Here is a 15,272-nt window from a genome sequence, read left to right as displayed (position 1 = left end):
AACATCGCCAGACTCCTGTACTTAGCACCCAATGTTTCATAGAATGCTTTCAACCAGATTATCATAAAAGGAAACTTGACAACTCATTTGTTGATGATTGCCAACAGATTGCTATACTTTAACTTCCAAATCTCCATATATCTTCTAGTAAATCAAGTATACAAAGGAAGACATATGTCCTTAAAAAAATTAGTGTACCACATGAATAAGGTAGTATTTAAATAGTTCCTTTCTGTTTTCAATCCAATTAGTGCTCTCTTAAGACTAATGATAAAACAAAACAAAAACAAAAACACACACAAATAAACAAAATAAAAAACCTTCCTAGCACCGTGTATCATATGTATGTGTTCTCAAAATAATCCTTAACTACTTTAGGTTTGTAATATTTATTCAATTTAAAAAAATGAATCAATTCCTTCCCCCAACCCTTACACAGAAGAATAACTATAGTCTTTACCCGCTTCATATGTGAATGGACTAACCCAGATTCAATTGTATATTTCTTTATTGCAAACATTTTGATAATATTTTATGTACATGTAGTAAATGTATTATCATTTTTAAAATATGTATTTTCTTTGTGGAGATATCTTATATGCATACTAGAGGCTGGTTGCACAAAGAGATTCATGCAATAAGCCTTCCTTCCCTTGGCTTCCAGCACCGGTTTTCCTCTGGCACCCAGGACCCAGACCTTCGCTCTGACCAGAGTCTGCTTTCTTTGTCTTTGCTGCAGACTCTGGCCAGAGTCTGCCATGTTTGCTGCAGACTGTTATCTTCATCTTTGCTGCAGACTTCAGCTGGAGTAAGCCAGTCTTCATTGCAAACTCATGGAGTCTGAAGTCTTATCTTTGCTGAAGCACTCTGCTCCTGTAGATCCCTTCGCCCCCTGTCCTCCCTCTCTTAGCAGGCATCCTGCCCCACCTGGTGGCCACTCTGCGCCTGGAGCAGCTGGTCAGTGGCCATCTTTGGCCTTCTAATTTGCATACTCACTCTGATTGGCTGTGGGCGTAGCAGAGGTATTGTTAATTTATATGTTTGTCTATCATTAAGTGAGACTAGAGGCCTGGTGCATGAATTTGTTCATCAGTGTGGTCCCTTGGTCTGGCCTGTGGTGATTGGGCCAAAACTGACAGTCTGACATCCCTCAAGGGGTCCTGGATTGAGAGAGGGTGCAACCAGGCCAAAGGATCCCACCAGTGCACGAATCCGTGCACCGGGCTTCCAGTGTTAATAATAAAACTTGTCTGAGTAACATATGGTTGGACAATTCTTGAGAACAAAAACCATATCTTAACTCATTTTGAAACAATCAAACACTTAGCCTATTGCCTTGCATATGGTAAATTCCAGACAAATGTGAATGAATACATCTTTGGATCCATGATGAAAGATACAGACACAGAAAAGAAGCTTGACTAAAGCAATCAAAATCAAAGTTCATCAATATATTTTCATTTAAAATTATGAACATTTTGATATTGGGTCCCACAGTATAAAGAAGTCAGAAATCATCCACTTTCTCAAGCCATCCATTAGAATGAACCATCTTAACCTAAATGATAATTCAAACTTCAAAGTGAATATTTTTCATTAGTGTATTATTGTTATAAGCTCCTTAATAAGAGAAGGCTTATTTTGTTTTTTTTCTTTTCAGATTCATGACTCTGAAGAGCTTAGAACAGATCCTTAAATATTCATTTGCTAATTTATATTGTCATTTTGTTGCAGGCACATGTCTAACAAAGGCACAACTTTTTTTGACTGAACTAAGGGAAAGTCATGGAATCTGATTCAAAGAATTTTAGAAGGATTGATATGATTAGCTATTTTTAAGCGATGTGTATATGCTTTAGCCAAAGATACAATAGAAAGGTAAAATTTGCTATTACAGTGTAGATTCCTTAACAAATAAGTGAAGCAAATATTTATAACCATCCCCAATTGCACAAATAATACATTTATGGTATAAAGGGATTTTTTTAATCTTGAAGATATTTTGTTAAAAATGTGTATTTTAAATAAGGACATTTTCCTTATTATATAATTACATGTTGGCAATAACAACTTAGAACAGTTATGCAATTATATCTCAGATCTGTAAAAACATGAAAATAATAATGTATGAACTGCTAACCTTGAGATCTCATGAATGCCAGTATCTTCCTGAAGATTATGCCTCTGAAAACATCTTTTTAGTCTGTTGATATCTCCTTATTTTTTCCTTCAAAAAAAAAAAAAAGAGATTTGTTTCAATATGTTATATTTTCAAACAGTAAAAGCTGACTACAAAGTGTAAATATGACCTAGAGAAAATTAATAGAAAGCTTGGAATATAAATAAGGCATTAAATATAGTGTGAAATAATTATACTATACATAATTTAGTGCAGAAAGAATATCTATTCTAGAAGAATGCAGTAAATTTATAATAATTTATAACCATTTTCATTCATTTATTTACCAGTAATTTAATAAAATATTTCTATGGACAAAAAAATTAAAGTTCTATCTTACTAATCACACTAGATTTAAGTCTCTAGAAGATTCATATTTTCGAGACACACAAAAATCAAGGAAAATGAACCAAAATGTTACAGCTATTTAGGTGATGATAATCACAATGAATATTTATTACATTTTTGGAGTTTACTTACAGTTATGAATCTAATTCTAAAATTAACTGAAATATTTGTATGTTCAGGTTTTAAGATAACTTAGACTTTAATAACATAATTTAAACATAAAATTCTTTAACATAAATATAATTTATGAAAAATCTTGTTTTTTAAAATCGCAGTGCCGTAATTCACAATGATTAATGCAATAATTTAATGGTAGTAATTATACTTTTACTTTCCCAGATTAAAATGTATATAATTAGTTTTCTAATGAATTAATAAACTTTCCATTCTAATATGTTAGGTTGTGTCCATATTCAATGTAAAAATTTCCCTTAAAAATGATGTAGAGATCCTTGAGAAGTGTGGTTCATTTATTGTCTTTATACAATCCTCAGAAATCAACTATCACTAATCATAGCCAATACCCATAGCTGGTGTAGGAATGGCATAAATCGGTTACTTGAATGAAGAAATAGCCTCAGTAAGCAACTTATACTGATGTCAGTATCATTCTTTTAAATATCTTAAAACTCTGATGGCATGTAAAGACCACTGAAGCAATAACTTACATTACCTACTGCACTCACTTTGAATAGTTCAGCATATAACTTACTGCCTTCTCTGTTACTGATACATATCATGAGATTGCAAGTCAAGCAATTAAAAATCAACAAATAAGCATGCTAATAGATATATACCTTCTCATAATGCGCCCATTAAATACAAACATTAAAATATTATTTGAAAAATTACAAAGTACTAAAAATAAATTACATACTGCATTACATATATCTATAAATGTCATTTGTAATCTGAAACCATTTCTTGTTAATGAAAATTAATTCTACTATTTAAATATCATTTTCACCTGTTGAGATATCATTTAAAATTTTATCCCTTCAAAATAAGTTTTTGCTACTATAAAAATATGGGGAAATTGCTACTAGTTCAATTTCCCTATGTTACAAATAAGAAAACTTACTACTACATATCTGTGATATGTAGCTAAATCTAAAGAAATTAAGATTTTTTTTTACTATGTACTGTTAAAATTAAGATAAAAAAATAATTGTATTTTATCACCAAATAAATAAAACATTTTATGTAGGCATTTAAGGTAGTCTATTGAGGAAAGCAAAAATATTGAGAAATCTAGTGATCTAAATTTATATACCTCTATTTAGCCTATAATTTACACAGAGGAACTCTTAGTGTTAGGAAAAAAGGATTCAAACTCTGACTTGTTGGAAGGTGAAAGATTTAAAAATATATCTGATGGTCAGAGCTGACCCTAACTGAAGCCAGTGAAGTCCCTGGGAGGAAATTCATCACAAAGGAAGAAGAATTCTGAAAGAATGTGTCATAGTTAATGCAAAATTCCAAGTATTGGGGCTGTGAGGATGGATGCTAGTACTCGGCACAGTGTGCATAGTTGATGCTGGAAACCATTCCAATCCAGCACCTTGGTTCTGGGAATGTGACTCGGAGGCATTAGCTGTGTGAAACTGTGAGGAAGTTGTGCATACACATTTGAGAAAGAGAATTTGAAGAGTTGTGGTGCTAAGATATCTGGGTCATTAGCACTTGCTCTGAGACCCAGGCTCTGTAGAGGTATAACCCCTAGATCTAAGGGCTTTTCCTTTTCTTTTACGAGACTTTTGGGCACATCAGTGGGAATTACACAGGATTCGTGGAAATTGTCATTTTCTTAGAAACTTATGTTTATGGGGTGGTCCCAACCAGAGTTGGATAACCCCAGCATAGCCTGTCATATCACTACTTGAGTGGGACCCTGGTGCCATGGATGGTCTCAACAGTGACAAGTGATATCAGGGACAGATTTGTGGATACATATTACCATCCCAGATACTATGAAAAATATTCAAGGAGGGTGACATTTATAAAATACTAAGAACAGTAATGTAGATGTAATGCTATTTGTCCTCACACATTTTTTGTGCTCATCAAAAGAACCCCAGTTTCTGATTATGAATTCTATGAAAAAGAAAACATACAGGAACCTGTGGTATGATTTAAAATGTCCACCTAACACTTATGGTTCATACCTGTTCTTTTCTACTGTATGGGTTCAACTGAGCAATTCCCTGAAAACCAGTTTTTCACTTTTAGAAATTCTTGCAATATTGCAGGGCTGGAGAGAGATGAACATCACTTCTTGTTCTGGGCCCCTGGGCTTCCTGGTTGCCCCTGGACCTTATTGCAAATCACCCTTAGTTCCAGTAGCCATGCACAATGGCAAGGCTCAAGTCAGTCTTCCATGTTTATCAACATTGTCTCTAAGGGCATCTTTAGTAGATCAGTGTTGGCATATCTTAATCAATAGTCATGCTAGACTTCACTGAGGTCATTAAAGGTCACATCTCAATGGTAGCCAGGAGTGAGCTATACCTTCAGCTTGTGTTGTTTTTAGTGGATGATTTAATGACTAACCCTGAGGAAATATAACTTGTTTGAAACACTCCTATCTTTGTTTTTTTCCCCCTGACAAATACTGGGGTTTTGAGAATAAACTTTGGTTTAAGATAGCTAGGTGCTAAAATATCTAGGTCATTAGCAGTTGCTCTGAGACCCAGTTCCAGAATCACAGAATTTGAGATTCCCCAGCCCAGTTGATCACTACTACATGTGACTGAAAGCATGGCTCTCATATCAGTCTATGAACATAACTGAAGAAATGTCAAATTGCTATTCAGTGTTTCTAAAGTGGTGAGAAGATTTTTAAGTTCAGTATAATAGTTTAATTGCATTTGTTACTGCATCTCAAAATATAGCATTGCATCATTATTATGCCTGCAACCAACAAAAGCATCATTCGCTCTGAAGGACAGCTTCCAGACTAAAGCAAAGGACTTAGAGCAAACAAATTTAGCAGGAATGATGAATCTGAAATGTAAAGTCTGACCTCATTTTTTAAGAGAATAAGACCCACTGACAATCATTGACTCTATTTAGGATTATTTCATTAGTAACAATTTCATTCTAATTTCATGCCTTCATACATGCTGAAGTGCAGTTATCAAAATATATGCACCAATTTACTTATTTAACAAACAAAAAATGAATTTCCATTTTTTCCCTAACATGTTGAGCTATAATAAAACATTACCAAAAAAGTGTCTAAAATGACAGTAGTACTTAGTCATCCTATTTCAATAAAGTGGACAGGAGCTATTAAAATAAATTCAATGCAGTCCTGCATAGGCTATTTATATAACAGGTGGTCACCATAGTGTTCTTCCATTCAATCAACTGTGCTTGAAAATGCAAAAAAAAAAAAAATTCTCCAAAATTGTTCAGATATATCTCTGTAAAGGCATAGGAAAAGATTTAACTGGAAATTTGCAAGAATTTTAGATGAACATTTAAGTAAAAATGTAAAAACCCAAAGAAGCGTATCATTTATCAAAAAATTGTAAATTACCAAGACTGAACCAAGAAGAGGTGCAATCTTGACTAGACAGAGTATCCTAAAAGGATTGAAAAAGTGTTTGAACATCGTAAGAACAAACAGGATCAGCAGGGCACAGGGAGCCTTTAATAACCTTTGCAACAATGGTCTCCAAATTGTTTAGATCATATACTTTACCAACAAAAAAGCTTATTGACCTCTACACATTTTTCACTCATGCTGCTCATTTTCACACCTCCCCCCTTACTCAATTGAGGGTCCATCGTTCAACATGGTAGACTCTCCTTTACACATACACTCACCTCCAAGGCCTTTCTCTCTCTCCTTCAAATCAGTGTGACAACAATAAAATCACCTACTTAAGTTCAGTTGTCTTTCATATATGAACTTACTCCTAGTAGCTGAACAGATGATTGTAAGTAGAGAAAATGTAGAATATTGGTATAACTACTGATATATGATAAAGACCTTCAAGTGAGTCCCTGATCACTTTATCACATTTCCCTTATTAATACATGCTGCAACTCTGTGATATTACTAAAAGAGGCATCTTTGCTTCCTTTCCACTCTTCAACATTTCTTCCCATCTCCTCTCTCTCAGTTTATGACATTGCTTCTAAAAAATTTTAAGAACCATGATTCAATTTCCTCTTCTCACCACTATATCCTATATATCCTTGATATTTCTATCCATGTAGTCAGCCTTCAATCCTGTTATAATGGAGAAACTGTTTTCTCCAACCTAAAGATCAATCCTTTCCCTGAAGCCTGGTCGGGAAGGACATCCAGAATAGTATCCGGAAGTTTGTTTGGCTGTCTGGTCTAATCAGCATATTATACTTTTATTATTATAGACATTAACATTGGGGGAATCTGAGCAAAGGCTCTATGGTAATTAACTGTGCTGTTTTTGCAACTTTTGCAGTAATCTAAAATTCTTATGAAATAGAAGTTTAATTTAAAAAGCCCATGAATTATTTATGTTTATCTCCTTCTCTTAAAACCCACATCCAAACAATCAGTACCTACTGTCAGCTCTACTTTTAAGATGTATTCTGTATCTGACCACTTCTCAACAAGTCCTTCATCTCTCACTTCTACTACCAAATAGTAACCTCTGACTTTGTCTCTTTTCCTTATCTATTGACTGTTTACAGTGCCAGGTACCTTGCTGACATCTCACATTTGCTCTTCTTTCTAGAGACTTCCTTCCAATCCAGACATTATTTGGCCCACTCCCTCACTTCATCAAGTCTTTATCAAAATACAGTCTCCTAGGAGGGGCCTCTGATGGCCATCTTTTTAAAAATAGGCACCCCCTACCCAAACTGGTTTGGCTCAGTGGATAGAGCGTCAGCCTGCGGACTGAAAGGTCCTGGATTCGATTCTGGTCAAGGGCTTGTACCTTCATTGTGGGCACATCCCCAGTAGGCGGTGTGCAAGAGGCAACTGATCAATGATTCTCTCTCATTGATGTTTCTAACTCTGTATCCCTCTCCCTTCTTCTCTGTAAAAAGTCAATAAAATAAAAATAAAAAAGAATTAACCATACTTAATAAAAATAAATAATAAATAAATAAATAAAACAGGCACCCCCACCCCTATATCCTAAAATACTGCTTTATTTTTCTTCACAGTACATTTATGACCATTTATGACAGATTATTTACATATTTGCTTATTATTATTTTTCATTTCTAACGTAAACATCATGAGGGCAGAGATTTTATCTCATGAATGAGGAAATAAATACCTATTTCTTGGGATTTATGGATAAAAGTGAAATTGTACCCCAAACTGGTAGAAGTATGAGTTTTGCTCCCTTTTTGAAAACACAAGATACCAATATCTAGTAAGCTAATTCTCTCACTTTTAGAAACTTATTCCACAAAAGTAAAACAGTAGTATGTAAGGATATTTTTTAAAAAAACATGTATTATGGCCTTGTTCCATTGTGTCATAAATACTAAGCTGAAACAAATGAACGTTTATATGGAAAAGAATGATTAAGATGTGATATATTCATACTTTGGAATATTGTGTAGCCATTAAAAAGAATAAAACAGCCCAGATGGTGTGGTTCAGCAATTGAATGTCAACCCATGAACCAGGTTGCTGGTTTGATTTCTGGTCAGGGCACATACCTGGGTTTTGGGCTTGATCCCAGTAGGGTGCATGTAGAGGCAGCCGATCAATGATGTTTCTCACTCATTGATGTTTTTATCTCTCTATTTCTCTCATTTCCTCTCTCTTATTAAAGAAGAAGAAGAAGAAGAAGAAGAAGAAGAAGAAGAAGAAGAAGAAGAAGAAGAAGAAGAAGAAAACAAAGCTGTAACAAATGATGTAAATAATTTTCATCAGGTATTATTTAAGGTAACAAATCAAGTTGACCTAAAATGTATATGATATACTCCATTTTTTATAAAAAATTTGTGGGAATATGTATATATGTTTGTCTATGATTATATGATATTGAAAATATATATATAACACTATAAGTTAGGACAATAAGAGTTCCCTACCAGAGCAAGAGATGTGGATGGATGAAGGACAAATGGGCAAAAAAAGAAAAATCCAAGTAAAAGAGAAAAGGAGGGAGGGAGGGAGAGAAAACATTAAACAAATTCTGTGATATGATATTTATGACCCCACATAAAAATTCATGTGTCTTCATGAAAGAGAATTATTTAAGGAAATCAATTTTGAAGCACAGAATGAATTTTGGACTCTGGGCCCACAATTTTTTCATGCAGAAACCAACTTTTAAATATAAAATTGATTGCAGGGCCCCTTAATCTCACAAAGAAAATAGAGAATTGCTGCTAGAATTGATCAGATTCTCAGGAAATGCATAAATTCTTACAGATGGTGCTAGGAGCACAGCTAAATGCAAACTATGTTAGTCAGTGTGCTTTTATGCTCAGCTTCAGAAAATAGAAATCAAACCTAAAAAAAAGTAAAAAGCAATATCCACCCAGAGAATTAAAAGTTCTTCTCAGCATTTGCCTTGTCTCTCTCTCTCTCTCTCTCTCTCTCTCTCTCTCTCTCTCTCTCTCTCTCTCTCTCTCTCTCTCTCTCTCTCCCTTCTTCTCTCCTGCACATCCCCTACTGGGAATTGAGCCCACAACCCGAGTATGTGCCCTAACATGGAATTAAACCATGACCTCCTGGTTCATAGGTCAACCATTGAGCCATGCTGACCGGGAAATATAATTAAAATATTTGATATATTTAGCTTTTCAAAGTAATACATAGAATGTTAATATATTGATTCAAAATATCTCAGTGCTCCATTCTTAAAATATTGAATTTTAATTTAATAAATTTAAAGGTTGATAAAACTGTGCAGGGAGTTTGAAAAGTGGTTTTATTTATACTAGCAGTATTATATGCAAAAATTGGAAACTTCATGAATATCTGACATGGAAAATTTTTTCCCTTGGATCTGAGCCTATTGAAGAAAATACTAATTGTATCCAACAATTTTAATTTCTATACATTTATCCTATTTCAGTTCACCTGTCATTTTTTTATGATGACAAAAATCATTTGATTAATTAAGTCAAATGATTTCTGGAAAGAAGTCATGAACATGCCAATCAAAATAAACTGATTTAGCACCTAATGTTGTCAGAATCAAATGAAATAATTTGTGCAAAGCATCTAGCACAATGCCTGGCAGATGACAAAATTATTGCATGCAATAAAGCTTGCTATTATGATTACTACCATTCAGTAATGGAGGGAAAATAAAGAATACAGTCCTTGTCATCAAGAAGCTTAAACTAACTGCAATTTTAAATTTCAAGCATTTCTATATTCTAGCTGCAAAGCTAGTAAATGCTAAAAAAAAAAAAAAAAAAAAAAGTAAGCTAGTCTGTTGAAAATAACAATGTGTCAAAATCAATGGGACCCACTAATACATTTCAGTAAAAAATATTTAATGCTTTTGGCTCTCTGGCTAACAATCTTCCCCAGCTTTCACAGTGCTTTGGAAATTATTTTCATAGAGTTTGGGATATTTTTTGGAAGAAAGGGTAGTCATGCTACCTCCCACTTTAAGGATTTTAAAGTGATTTCATAGTTCACTGTATAAAACAAGTTTCATAACATTCTATTCAAGTTCTTAGAATTGTAAATTATATAAATCAATCTTTATTACTGTTCCATTAGTATAATATTTGTGAGATAAGATAGAAACAAATGCAACAAATTCAGTGTCCATTTCAGGTTTAACTGCAAACACTTTCCTACCTGAATATTAAATACCATTTAAAGAAAGTGACTTTCTAGTTTTTACATGTAGGCTTGTGTTAGAAAAGCAAATACTTATATTTTGTTATATTTATGATGATTTCTCTTTCTTCATTAGATGTAAAAACTGCACTTTTAACCCTAACCTAACTCTCAGTGGAATTCAGTAAATTTGAGACATTTCATTATTCAATTTCATGCCAGATCATCACTATAGCTGAACACATAAACATATGATACACAACTCCAAGGCCCTTTTAATTCCCTAATTTCTCAGGCAAAAGAGAAGTAACAGTTTTAGAGTATAAACATGTAACTTACTGGAGTGAAATGGTTAAATATTGCAGCCAATGCAGAAATAGCACTAACTGGCTCCTTTCCCCCTCTATTTCTTTAAAGCAGGACCAGGTTTAATTCTTTTCTGTATTACATGCTCACAAATATATTATACTTCCCTTGAGCTGTCAGAAAACATCAGATTGCCTGATCTGCATGATGAATTTTAAAATCTTTTCAGAAACACAAGGACATTTGCTTTGGGCATTATGGTTTCATCATTACCATCATAAACAAGTATAAAGCCAACTAATCTCTGGTATTCAAACCAAAGCCAAATGGTACTTTGAAAATCGTTAGTAGAATTGTAATCATCTGAATTCACTGGGATCCATTTTTCAAGTCATGATATTTTGCAGTTGGGCAATTGTTTCTTTATGGCCATGGCCACTCCTAGGTGACCCCAAAATAAAAAATGTGATTTTTATAGAGAGGTTTAGAAAATGCAAATAGTCTCAGAATATTTGTGAGTAAATTACACTGTCATACGGAAATATTCTGGTGATAAAGTAAAGATGGTATCTTTAATATTTAATAACAACTTTAATTCTTGTGCTCTTTATGAAATACTGCCTCAATATCAATTCCACCTTGAATATCCTGAGTAAATCGTAGATGTGGGAAATTGGAAGATTTTCTATGATATATTTCAGATCTCATAATAAGAGAGCCTTATCCCTTGACTTATGTGTGAAACAATATTATTAACACCAACAAGACTACTTTTATGTTTGTTCTTTTGTTAACTGAGAGTTAAAAACACAAGCTGAGCCCAGCTCGCATGGTTTAGTGGTCGAGCATTGACCTATGAACCAGGTCAAGGTACGATTCCTGGTCAGGGCGCATGCTGTGGTTGTGAGTTGAATCCCTCTTGTGGGGCATGCAGGAAGCAGTCAGTCATTGATTCTCTTTCATCCTTGATGTTTCTATCTCTCTCTCTCCCTCTCCCTTCTTCTCTGAAATCAATAAAGATATATTTTTAAAAACCCACAAACAAGAAACGTTTTTCTAGATTCACTATATCGATATATAAAATTTTATTTGAAATTTAATCCAATTACGCTTTTAAGTTTAAAGCCAAATTTAAGTTTTCCATGGCTTAAAACAAATAAGCAAACATAAAAGCCAATTCTGTACTTAGTCAGCAAATGGAATATAATTACTCTCTGCAATCAGAAGCTGTGACTAAGTGACTCTAATCGAAATACAAGGTAAGTGGGTTTCTGAGGTCTTGAATTATTGAACAAGCGAAGTAGGATCCTGGAGTTCAGAGAATGGAAAGACATCATTATCTGTACTTCCAGAGAGTCCAGGATGCTCATTCACCCCTCAGGCAAAAAGTGGAATGTACAAAACATCTTACTTTGAAATTAAAGAAAATAACCCTCTATTTGTTAGCTGCTATTAAAGACGCACACTGCATATTTTGCCTCACCTTCTCTTCATTGTAACATTTTCACTTTATCACAAGCAGCATTATGTCACCAAGACAAACCAATTTCCTTCATGTAAATGTAAAACAACATGTTTGCTGTAAGATATTTCCATCAATGTCAGTGACATACAAGGGAAGTCTCAACAATCTGCCCCGTCTCTTATGGAAAGGGGAAAGCAAATTGTTTATTCACACTCAATTAATTTCTCTGTCTACTATTTCTTTAGCTCATTGAATTTATTTATCAACTTATCACTGGCACAATATTACATCCAGGAGATATCAGCACTTTCACTGGAAATCAACTGAAGAAAAAAAAAAAAGGCAAAAGGAGATAAGATGCCCATTACCTTTATCAAAAGATAGACTCATTCATTCCCTTTCTAAGAGAAGCTGGCACAAAAGATACAGGCATGTCTTTCCCTTGATGACGTGGGTCCCTTCCCTTAGTAGTCGGTAGTGTAACAGGCCCATCAGAGACAACAGGGATCTATAATCAAGTCCTCTACTGCTAGCTCACATTTGGGTTCTTGTCAAGTTACTCTCTCTGAACCAAGGTCTTCACATTGTAAAATAAGAGAGTCGGGTTAGATTTTCTCAAAGGCCTTACTAGTTCTAGCATTATTTGAATTCAAAATGAGGGTTGATGCTTTATTATTGTTTGTCTTACTTTGTCTTATAGAGCATTGGATCTTCTCAAAATATATAATTAAATTGGTTTTCTTTCTCAATTTGTCCAACTTTATAAAAGAATAAGGTTTTATATTGGAGATCAGGCTAAAAATAGCCCACAGTCACAGAAATCCCCCACAGAAACAGATAGATGACATTTTTCATCTACCTAGTCTTCCTTACTCTTCCTCCCTACTGTTTATTCCCAATCACAGTTCTGAGCAAACATTAAATTACAAATTGTTCAATGATGCCTATCTCCCTTTCCTTATAGAGGAGTATCAGCACATGGTTCCCTCAAAACTGAAAATTCACAGAGAAATGTACTTTAACAGCAGTGCTGGAAAAGCTAATCAAACATTGCAGCTGTTTTCTTTGCTAGTCTGACTTCTCCATACACACAAGATGTCGCCTCCTCCACAGACTCTCATAATGGTGATGGACCAAAAAAGTTATGACTAGGTATCAAAATAATTATTGAATAGTTTATTTTATGAAGATAAAACCACTCTCTGCTCCAACTTTTGTCCTTACAGGGAATTGCTCAGGTGCTTATTACAAGCGCCTGACCTACAACGTTTTAAACCACCAGAACATCACTTTCATTGGAAAGAATCTTGAACCACAATTATAAGACCTGATGGTGTTTAAATGAACATTATAGGTACTTTGTGAACTCACAGCTATAGAAATCAATAGGCATCTTGCATAGAGAAGTCTTGCAATTGATTTTTCCAGCAGAGTCAATTCGTAACTTTCAGAGAGGCCTAGACACCCGAGAAGTTGTAAGCATGCTGGAAGTTACAAAAAATAAAAAACACCAGTATGTGAAAAATGCTGCACTGAACTAGTAGAGGTGGTATCTTACAGAAGCAGAGTCTAGATTGATGATGTTTTTCAGGAGTGACTACAAGGAAATACCTGAAAAAACACTACGCAGCTCCTGCAATGCTCCTGGCCTTAGAGAAGAAACTCTTCAAGGTACATGGAAAATGCAATGAATAGAGTGTTCCTGAGGATCTTGATTTAAATGTACACTGTTGCTTTTCTAAGGATAAAAATAGCCAGTTTTTTAAAATTGTCTGGAATTATAAACAAAATGTATTGTACACTTGAAATTTGCCACAGCATAGGTTTCAAGTGTTCTCACCACTACCATAAAAAAAAAAACAAAAAAAACAAACAGTAACTCTGAGGTGATGGATGTGTTAATTAGCTTCTTATGGTAATTATTTCACAATGCAACTTACATTAAAACATCATGTTGAACATCTTAAATATGTGTATTTTTATTTGTCAATAAAAGTGTAAAAATGAGAATTTCTAAAATTAATATATTCACTCAATAAAGAAATCTAAGCCTCATTCACTGCTCAGTGCTCTTCTAAGCACCACTAGTGACAACAAGATGTGTGCCCTCTGCAAGACTACAGTCAGTTTGCAGAAGGAGCCAAAGGCTATAGGTACATCTCAAACAAAACTTATACCCACTCCTCTAAAATCCATTGGCTAATAGCCTTTGTATGTAACTAGAGAATCTTGTTCTCCAAACAGTTATTGTTTTATTTTTTTCTCTCAAGTGTCCCTTTATCTGCTTTTTATTTTTTATACTTTCCACAAGTTCATAAAAAATAAGTTCTATTTTATCAAAAATATAAATAATATAAAAGCTAAATATTCTTACAAATTATACCTACTTTTATTCTAAATATGTCTAAGAGTGATGAGGAAGAATTCATGAATAGAAGCAAACTTTTGAATCTTGGGGGGTAGGAAGAAGTGAAAATGGAATTTCAGGGATCACAGAGACAGGCTGTATAAGCTTCAGTGTGAATTTTTACTTTATTTTATTTTATTTTTTAAAATATATTTTTATTGATTTCAGAGAGGAAGGGAGACAGAGAGAGAGAGAGAGAAACATCAATAATGAGAGAGGATAATTGATTGCCTTGTACTTGGGACCGAGCCCACAACTCAGGCATTTGCCCTGACTGGGAAACGAACTGTGAGCTCCTGGTTCATAAGTTGATGCTCAACCACTGAACCAAGCTGGTTGGGCATTCAGTGTGAATTTTAACAGTTTGCTTTAGTGAGTTAAAAAACCCCAAACACAAATTCCCCCAATAAAAATGTTAGGGGGGAAAAACTATTATGTGGGGGTCAGGGAGTGGGGGACGACAACATTCTCTTTTGTGTTGGATCATTTTTACCTTTACTTATGGAACAGCTTCAAAAGGAAATTTATATCCATTATCTTATGAGGGTGGCATTACGGGGTTTTTATTGACCTCATTTAATTTTGCTTTGCATGATGTTAACTCTTTTAAAGTTAATTTGGAAATCCATTTTCCCCTAATGACTGGAGTTGAATGGACATGGAGATATTGGAAAGAATTCACCTCTTTCAAATGTTTATGCGTGCAGGGAATGCCATTTGAAATGGCTAGCATTTTAAGTCAGAACATGCCACACTAAGCTAAATAATGTTCTTCACAGTGACTGCTTAGGAAAAGAATACA

At 34.2% G+C, this 15,272-nt stretch overlaps 1 protein-coding gene across 2 annotated transcripts in view; it reads right to left on the bottom strand.

Moving 5' to 3' along the window:
• CSRNP3 (cysteine and serine rich nuclear protein 3) overlaps window positions 1-15,272 on the bottom strand; it is a 159,227-nt gene that overhangs the window by 128,259 nt on the left and 15,696 nt on the right. For both annotated transcript variants that reach the window (XM_084891606.1, XM_084891605.1), the window contains one exon: window positions 2,141-2,227. In XM_084891606.1, the coding sequence (XP_084747732.1) occupies window positions 2,141-2,153 (13 nt within the window). In that variant the 5' untranslated portion in view covers window positions 2,154-2,227. The remainder of the gene's footprint in view (window positions 1-2,140; window positions 2,228-15,272) is intronic.

Source organism: Pipistrellus hanaki, assembly GCF_964339955.1.
Source record: "Pipistrellus hanaki genome assembly, chromosome: 8".
In the NCBI taxonomy this organism is placed as follows: domain Eukaryota; kingdom Metazoa; phylum Chordata; class Mammalia; order Chiroptera; family Vespertilionidae; genus Pipistrellus; species Pipistrellus hanaki.
Note: the sequence above shows the minus strand (reverse complement) of the source record. Positions and strands in the feature narration are given on the sequence as shown.